This window comes from Austrofundulus limnaeus, unplaced genomic scaffold (genome assembly GCF_001266775.1).
Source record: "Austrofundulus limnaeus strain Quisiro unplaced genomic scaffold, Austrofundulus_limnaeus-1.0 Scaffold1, whole genome shotgun sequence".
Lineage (NCBI taxonomy): Eukaryota > Metazoa > Chordata > Actinopteri > Cyprinodontiformes > Rivulidae > Austrofundulus > Austrofundulus limnaeus.
The window spans coordinates 2,410,991-2,420,454 of NW_013952403.1; the positions used below are offsets into that span (position 1 = coordinate 2,410,991).

The 9,464-nt window shown below is 40.0% G+C and overlaps 1 protein-coding gene across 4 annotated transcripts in view; it reads left to right on the forward strand.

Annotated features, from left to right (window-relative positions):
* drp2 (dystrophin related protein 2) overlaps window positions 1–9,464 on the forward strand; it is a 230,864-nt gene that overhangs the window by 208,858 nt on the left and 12,542 nt on the right. For 3 of the 4 annotated variants that reach the window (XM_014004492.1, XM_014004500.1, XM_014004509.1), the window contains 3 exons: window positions 483–594; window positions 1,247–1,383; window positions 3,507–3,572. In XM_014004492.1, the coding sequence (XP_013859946.1) occupies window positions 483–594; window positions 1,247–1,383; window positions 3,507–3,572 (315 nt within the window). Of the gene's footprint in view, window positions 1–482; window positions 595–1,246; window positions 1,388–3,506; window positions 3,573–9,464 lie in introns of those variants that run through there. The other variant, XM_014004515.1, reaches the window with a different exon arrangement.

Consider the following 9,464-nt stretch of genomic DNA (forward strand, 5'->3'; position numbering starts at 1 on the left):
GTGTAATATGCTGAGTTTCTTAAATATAAATATATTTTCTTTGACTTTTTGTATTTCATGGATATGCACGTCACAGGCACTTTAAAGCTGAATTAAACTCAAACTTCTCCAACATGAAGGGGGTTATATAGCATATCAAAGATCAGAAATGAAACAAAACGTTTGTTGTTTGTCATGGTACGCATGGGTCAGAGCTGGCTGACAGATCGCACATTTTCATGTCAAGTTTGGATTTTATAAATCACAACCTTTGCGTGAAAAGTGKCGTACGCAAGTTTCTGGGCTCGATTTGTGCGTACGCAAGCTTTATAAATCTGACCCCAGCGTCTTTTAAAAGGAAAAACAGGTCTTGTTTTTTTTTTCTGTAAGTGTATAAACAGATTTAACTTGTACAACCCGAGGAGGATAAAACACTCACAYACACAAACACACACGCTCCTGCAAACATCAGTAACGTCTCTTTGTTCTATTGATCTTGACAGGTATCGCAGCCTGAAGCAGTTCAACGTGGACATCTGCCAGACGTGTTTTCTAACCGGCCGCACCACCAAGGGGAAGAAGCTGCACTACCCCATCATGGAGTACTACACCCCAGTAAGACAAGCTGTGTAATGACAGATTACAAATCCAAGTCTTTAGGGACAGATAAAGCTAAACTCTTCTCATGAGTGAAACACATTCTCTTCATGCTTGATTTGTTCTGCCAAACATGGATTAGGGAGATCTAATCCACTGTAAAGTGCCTATCATCTCATCCAGATCTATAGTATGCACAGWTGGAGTGCCACTTAGCCGTAAAATCCCTTTTGGCTCGTATATTCTGGGTTTAAAGTGCATTTTTCAAGCACAAGATCCCAATAAAAYCTATATACAGAAAAAGTGCATAAAGTTGAGTTCATTCTCGGGGAATGCTGGAGTGTGCTGATATGGTGTCGGGTTAAATTTCTAATCAGTTCTGAAATTTGAAAAAAGGAAAAGATGTGAGTGCAGTTTAACTCATATTTCTGCTGAGGTGGAAATGTTCAGGCACAACGATTGAATTTAAAACAGAGGAGGAAAGAAAGGGAGGGGAAATGTTGTGAAGAGAAAAGAACACAGTTGGTGGAAAAAGATKGGTGTTTAATCAGACGTCCTCCAGAGAAAGCCACTTTAAAGCCGTGCAATTTGTCTTTCAATCATCCATGCCCCGTGCTTCAACCCTCCGCTCGCCACCCCTCCTTCGCCCGTCAACCCCYGGTGACTGCAGACGACCTCGGGGGAGAAGATGAGGGACTTCGCCAAGACGCTGAAGAACAAGTTCAGGTCAAAGCAGTACTTCACCAAGCACCCGCAGAGAGGTTACCTGCCGGTGCAGTCYGTGCTGGAGGCTGAGAGCTCCGAGACGTGAGTCCCAACCCCTTTCTGTCACTACACCACTACACACTCCTGCTGTGTGCTAATCAGCACCACTGACTTACTGAGGTGGTTTTCTTTGTGTTGGGAGGAAACATAAGCTCCGTCCTGTGATCTCAGTCTGACTCGGACACGCTGCTCACGAGTGACTCCAACACAAAGAGGGAAAACAAGAGCAATGAGACTAAAATCAATGAGATCATCATGAAGCGCTGCTCTGGGCTACAGCAGGATGATTTAACCCGAACGTGGGTTTGTGTGTCCAAACCTCACCRCTTCAAACACATCACTGAGGCGACAAATACAGAGGTTTTATTCTTTACGCAACCTTTTGTCGAAGCGTCACGTCTAACCACAGTCCAACTCGTATCTGCCGTCTCTGAGCTCGAAGCAGTCAGGAGGTGAACAGGGTCTGGATTAAATAGGTCACAGATTATGACAGGAGCATAGAGAAGAGACAATGACATACTGTAAACAGTATTTTCACTCTTTATGATTCATCTCTGATACGGTCTGAAAGCACATTGAATGTTTTCACCGTTGTGTTGTTGATGCACAACTACACTTCTACTGACCCAGATGAAGCCACATCAAAGCACTGAGCTTTATGAGGAGATTACAGGAACTAAATGTCTGTATGAAAGGCTCATCGTAATTAAATAAGTTATTTTTTTTGCTAAAATCTTGTTTTTGACACATTATTTCAGTTCTGCTACTCGTTGCCGCAGAGCAGGGAGGTGTCAGATCGCAACTTTATTTTGGATATAAATTTTGCTTTAATATGTTCTGTTTTTAATGTTTGGTTTAAACCTATTTAGGGGGGTCAAAGTCATTTTCACCGAGGACCACATGAGCGCTATGGTGGTCTTAGGGCCAGTTGTAATTAACTGAAACGTTTCATGGTTAACTTCGACTAAATACATGAAACGTCTCGTTCCTCGTCTTGTTGCTACGTACAGCTAACAAACTAACTGACCTCTACCTGGTATTTCCTGCACAGAAACAGTGTTTTGACACCTCCTCTTATAAACACTGAAAAGTACTATGTGTGCGACTGACTAAATGTGAAGTAAATACAGAAATGCTATTAAAAGTAAAARTATGAGTTTTACTCACTGTTGAGTTGTGCTGAGTAGCTGCCATCTTGAATTCTGAACTCTCCCACTTCYCARCAGTCAGTGGTGGGCACAGTTCCCCTRAAGCACAAAAGCACTAACAGGGAGACTAATTTCCTGATYAGTGCTTTAGGGCTTTTGCTAATTTAAAATTTATTAGTGGATTAKCACACGATTTATAGGCTAMATTTATAAGCACWAACTGAGGTCTTTAAATGTTATTGATCAACATTAAAGTTAACAGCTGATGGGATAAACTGTCACTCATTTTGTTCATATGTGTGTCACTTATCCACTAGGTGACATATTGACAATATGTGAACCCAAATAGGGTTAATAAGTCTTAAGAGAGCAACATAGTAATATGTGACTTATGTTGTCTGTTGAAGAATGTTCATGGGTTGACTGGGTTACTTTAGTGCTTTAGAATTAGTTTTTGTTAAAACTTTCAGTGCATTAATGCTTTAGAATTAGGGGACCTAAATATCTGAGTTAGTGTTTTAGGGCTAGTGGAACTAATTTTTAGATTAGTGCTGCCCACCAYTGCCAACAGGGAATTCCCACTGGAGGAGTATTCCAGTTTAAATTTACAACTTGCAAGTAGAAAATTCCCACTTCCCAGTTCAACTGAGCYGCAGCAAAAGCAGCTGGTGAAACTGTAACAAATTGGAGATTTTTACACGACTACTTTTGAACCCTGTGCACCTCCACTTAGTGGTGGGAGGTCATCAGTTCACGGGTAAAATCAACWTGCATTATGGGAAATGTAGTTTATGGTYAATGCTGGCTTTAAAGCAGYTTATTTTAAGACATCAAAGCATTTTTGWAGAGCTTGCAGGCCATATAAAATGCTTTGCTGCATCACGTTTGGCCCACAGGCCTTGAGTTTGACAYGTTTTAACAGGTTWATAGAGTTCATGTCACAGCCTATTGTTTATGTTGTATAGAAGTGTTTTCTTTTGTCATTTGTGAGATTTTGATTTTGGTTTCTGGTCTCAGACCTTGCTCCTCGCCCAGACTGCCCCACGCCGACACACACAGCAGGATTGAGCATTACGCCAGCAGGTACGTGTCCTATAAATCAACTAATTACTGTACAAGTCTACCTCTTTCACTTCTCCCTCTTCAATTGATCCCCCTTCTTGTTTTTTTTTTTGCCTCACTTCATCTCTCCTCCACCTTATCTACCCTTCCTGCCTTCTCCGTTCCCTCACCTTTTAGTCTTTGCTGATTGTAGTATTGATTTCTCTGCAGCCAGGACCGGACTGCCGGACTGSCCGGCACTTCCTTTTACTCTCCCAACACAAACACAACCCTTTGGCACACACAGGCAGAGCAGTGTGGTGGTTCTGTGTGAGTGTCCGTGAAGGTTAGAGAGGTTCAGCGYGCCTAGCGGCTTGTCGCTGAGCTGTGAGCCCAGTGGTCACCTGGGAGCTGTCGGTGTGGATTAGTGTCGGTGTGACAGGTTATAAACAGGCCACAGTCCCRGACTGCCACACTCCTGGCAGCGCAGCACTCTGGGCAGCTCTGGACACGCACCTCCTCTTTCCAAATGAGCCTGCAGTGTATGAACAAGTCTTCATGTGTTTGTGTGTGTTTGTGTTTTACCTCCCTGTGGCTCCCACATGCTTTACATTCTGCTAAAACAATGAGAGCAGGAACGTTTGTCATCTTAACCCCTTTTATTCTCACTGTTTTCACCTTTCAGCTGCTCTCTTTGTCTTTCTCCTTTTTTCCAGATAATCCCTTTCTTTTAGTGTTTCCACTCTTTTTTATCCCAGTTCTTTTCTCTTCACTTTTATCATTACCTGTCACTTCTTCTTACATATGCTTAGATTTGTAAATTACACTATAATTTTTTCTTCAAACAGCTTTTGATTCGCGTCGATCGCTGAGAAAATGTTTCAGCCTGTGCGGTGTCTAATTGCAGTATTCATCAGTGYAAACTGGAGCAGCAGAAATGGAGAAGGAGACACTGATGAAGAACAAGTGGCAAGTTTCTGCAAAGAAACTGTCAGAAACTCACTAATCTAAAATAGCACTTAGAGGCTTTTAACATAGACATAAAGTTTATTAACTTTTCATTTTATTACAGTATATTTTCAATTCATGTTCCAAAATGTTGCAAACACATAATCTAGCACATCTTATCAGATATATGTGAACTAATGTCATGTATAGATGCAGGATTCAAACGGTCATTATGAAACATAAAACATGAAACTGAAAGTTGAACTTGAACTAAACACAGTGTAAGACTGAGATAAGACGCACTTTATAGTTTAGCCCAGTTACCATTAATAATATGTAGATGCAGGTTAAGTAGCAGTAAAATACCCGGTAAGTAAAGAAGGTAGGGGGGCCGTCGGTTTGAGTCCAGGTTGTCAGGAAGGACATCCTGGATAAATTTATTGCTGAAATCTTTAAAGTGCCTGTGACATGCTTTATTTTCAGTTATAAAAAATTAAAGAAAACATCCTAATATTTTAGAAGTTTGGCATCATTCATTTGATTTTTACCCAGTTTGTCACAAAATGTGCATATTTTCTTGCTAAATTTGGTTCAGTCCAAGTAAAACAGGAAGTGATGTCAAAGGGAAAATCTTTAAAGAAAGGGTAACTTCCTGGTCTTCATATCTGACTCTTCTTTATCTGTCTGATAATGATTCAAAATAATCTACAGAAACATCTGATTCTTTGCAGTCTGTTGTTAGCCGTTGTAACAACTCATTCAGGCATTCCCCTTTGGCATCACTTCCTGTTTCTGCTCATGCAAATTTTTCAACAACTGTTAATTTCAGTGTTGTGAATTTTTGTTTGCAATTCATCATTAATGTTATCTTTCCAAATATGCACTCAAATATATCACTTAAATTTAATGTCACAGGCACTTTAATGTTCACTGTGGTGAACTCTGCAGGGACCAGCATAAAGAAAAACAACAACAACCCTGTAAATAATGGCAAACTGGTCATGAATGAGCAGTAGTTAAGTAGTTAAATAGTTTCCCATAAGTATTCTTCAACAGGTACTTACCCTGTAAATAGCACAAAAGTACTATGTAACTACTAGGGGTGCAACAATACATGTACCCGTATCGAACCGTACCAAACCGTATCAAACAGTGCTTTAGGTTCAATACACACTTGTATCGAACAATACAGATTTTAAAATTTACTTTATCAACTTGTCTTCTGAAGATGCTCTGTGTTGAAGGATCAGTAGATCTGTGTTCGACTACTCCACCTAGGCTGCATTTTTGAGCACAGGTCCACTGAGAAACTTGCTGTTTCTGCAACATTTAATTTAAAAACTGTACTTTTGAGGTTAAATAAATGTTCATAATTAATTTAAATAAATTACAAGTTAAAAGGGGCATGGGAATTACTCTTTTTTGTATCGAAAAAATATCGAACCGTGAGACTAAAGCATCGAACCGAACCGAACCGTAAATTTTCTGTATCGTTTCACCCCCTAGTAACTACCTATTGGGTAACCAATATTTACCACATTAGTATCATGTAAGTAGCAGAAAAGTGCCCTGAACTTAATTTGTRCGTACTACATACAAACCCTGTAAGTTTCAGGGAAGTAGTGAGGAAATACTTTATAACTAACTTGTAAGAACCCACTTAAGTCCTGTAAGTAGTGTAAACACCACGCACCATACAAGTAGTAGAAAATGCTTTTATAACTATCTTGTAAGCAGAGGTGAGCACAGTTCCAGCTAACAGCTAATGGCTAATAGCAGAACTAATTTCTCMTTTAGCTGATTAGCTTTTTCACTTTTTAGCRGCTCARTTAGCTTCCACTAAATTAGGTTTTGCCAACTTTAAGTCCACTAACAGCTAAGTCGTCAGTCTTCAGCTCCAAGAGATGAAGACTGATGCAGAGTGACTGACTGTCGTCTTAGCGATTAGCTTCCACTAACTTTTACTTAAACACAGGTGTGGGCCAGAACTGGCAATGATGACTCTGTTTTAAGAAGCCACAACTGACCTGGTTGTGATTAGCTTACGGCCATCAGTCCTATTCTTTGTGGTATCTGGGCCGAGTGTTAAGAGCGTTAGTGCACTGTGTGGTCAGAAACATTTTCTCTGTGGGATGTTTAACAGTTTAGTGTTAGTGAAAGCTATTATTAGTTGGCAGATTATGAGATAGCGATGCTAASCTTTTGGTTAGCTGTGCTCACAAATGCCTGTAAGTATCCAGTAAGTAGAGGGAGAGTGCCCAAAATGCAATGTATTACCTTRTAGGTAACAGTTACTTTCTCAGTAATACAGTAGGAAAAAACTCATCAGGCTTCATAAAGTATTGCTACTAAAAGTTTAATTAGTTCTTCCTTTCTGAAGTGTTTGAGTGTCTTGATCAGGACGGGGGCTTTAAGCCAGGGGTGGGCAATCCTGGTCCTCYAGGGCCAGTTTTCTGCACGTTTTACTTGTTCCTCTGCTCCAACACATCTGATTCAGTGATTCAAATTCACCCGTTCGTTCTGGTGTGTTRGAGCAGAGAAACAAGTAAAACATGTAGGATCCTGACTCTCCAAGGCCAGGATTACCCACTCCTGCTCTAAGCTGTTCAGCTGTGTGTGTCTGACTTTTGTTACTTTGTTTTTAGGACCGTGTCTGGTATAAACACCAACCTTGACAGGACCTGTAGTCCTTTTGGTGACCAAAGCCTGGTCCTAATATGGTGGAAAGACACGTATGGGTTAGGGTAAGGCTTAGGTTAGGCTTCAGACATGAATGGAAGCCAAAACACGGTCCCATTAGGGATGGAAAAACCAACTTGTGTGTGTGAGACTGAAAACAATGATTATTCTCCTGAATCGTTTTCATTGTATTGTTCAGAAAGTGATGATTCTTCGGTCTCATGTACAAAAGAACAAGAGTGAGTCTGAACGGTTTTTCAGCAGTTTAACTTTTATTCACGAGACAAAAGAAGAAACGATCGARCTCTCGTTTATTAATCAGGTCTAAGCCGGGTCCTGATAGAAACAGACAATCTCTGTTGTGATGTTTTGACTTGGTTCTTTCCTTCTTGCTTGTGATAAAATGGGTGAGTGGCACGTTTTCTAATTTGAGTTTGTTGCGAGTTATAATCGTCACTCTGTGCTCTCTGTAATGGAAAGTCAAGCTGATGTGAAAATAACAGGTTATCATCACTGACAGGTCAGCGTGTTTTAAATTCAGGACATATAAGACGCGTGTCTGTTCACGTGTCAAAGTGTCCTTCTCTGAATGAAGAGAAGGTTGGTTAATGTGATTTAATAATTGGATGTTGTTTTTTTATYCTGCACACTAATATGAAACCCGACACTTGTGTTTGTTGGGAGCTCAGCTGGTGAAACGACTGCTTTCACATTGAGATAGAATAATTTTATTTTTTAGAATTTATATGTAAAATGGAGAAAAAATATGTATTTTATCAATCCTGGAGAAAATTTAGTGCCAGCTGCTCTCATTCAGCTGAGAAAMCCATTTTGAAGAAATATAAATTGCACTTTTAACGTGTCAAAGAGCTTCACTTTAAACAAGTATCTTTTAGCTTTGCTTCACCTTTCACTGAGGAAATAACATGAATGATTATATACTGCAGGACAAGCTCAAATTGAAGAGAGATGTGTGACAAATTGCATATTTTTTGTTATATTAGTTTATAATAATGTAACACAAATATTTTGAGGTGTTTTTGAGGCAGCCAGAAACGTTTTATCTAACAAAGTCCCTTATTGAACATTTTATAAAACCTGATAAAAATGATAAGGAGGGTTAGTTTCCTGTAAGACGATCTAAATTGTCAGAGCTTATTATCGGGTTTTTGATGAAGTCTTATCTCAAAGGAGAGGTTTCTGTTTAATATTTCAGGTTACAAAGTCAGATTTATAGTCATGTCAAACGCAGAACACGGCCTTTTGTGTCTTGGGCTTTTTTTTATATCTATTTCTCTCATCCCGTCCTTCCTCCTTCATTGATGCAGGACTTCGATCCTTTCATCACAGCCCATGCTTTGACATCTCATATTCAACAGATGAGAAGAAGAAGATAATGAAAAAAAAAAACCTCTCTGAGCTCAGATAGGGTTTTTCCTGACTTGCTTCGCTTTCTCTCCTGTTTCTCATTTCCTTTCACATCCATTCACATTCATTCATTCACAAGACTAAACTCCAGTGTGTGCACTCCACACACACTCACACACACACCATGTCCTATTAGTTTCTGCCCTTTCCTTTATCATCTGCTCCTGTCCCTGACTCAGCCTTGAGGTTTTAGGAACCTTCCTGATGAATAGTGTTGTGGACTGAATTACAAGCAGCCGGGTTCACGGGCTCAGTCTCCTGTTACAGGACGCAGATAAATCCTACATTTCTTAGTGTTGTGGTCACATTGGAAAATTGAAAGAAATAGGATGTAGCCAGGTTGCTCCTGACAGCCCTTTTAATCACTTAACAGTCCCCCTCTCCTCTCCTCACCCCTTCAGCTGACGCCTCTGCAGAAGATGATGCAGCAGAGTCGGTCTGAGCGCGAGGACGGCTGCGAAGATTTGACTTGTAGAGCAGCTCGTGTGTTTATGTTCAGACATGAGCTGGTTGGGCTTTTTTCTAACAGTGTTGTTTATTTACCATGCTTAAAGGGCCAATATTCTGTGTTTCTCAGGCATACATTTAAATACTATACCATAATAAAGTGTCTATGTCACCTTTAGTTTTATTAAAATGCTGTTTTTATGTTTAAATAGAAAATAAACATCTTCTCATCACTTCCTCTTCTAAACGCCTTGAAATTGGCCTCTGTCTCTTTAAGAACCACCTTCACTTCTGTCTTGACAATTTTTTTTTTTTGGTGGGGGGGGAGGGGGGTTGCTGCCATGATGCAGTTTACTTGACATCTGAAAGTACATTTCCTCGAAGGTATTTTTAATCAGAAAAGAGTTTCACTGAGTGAGAACTAATGTTGAG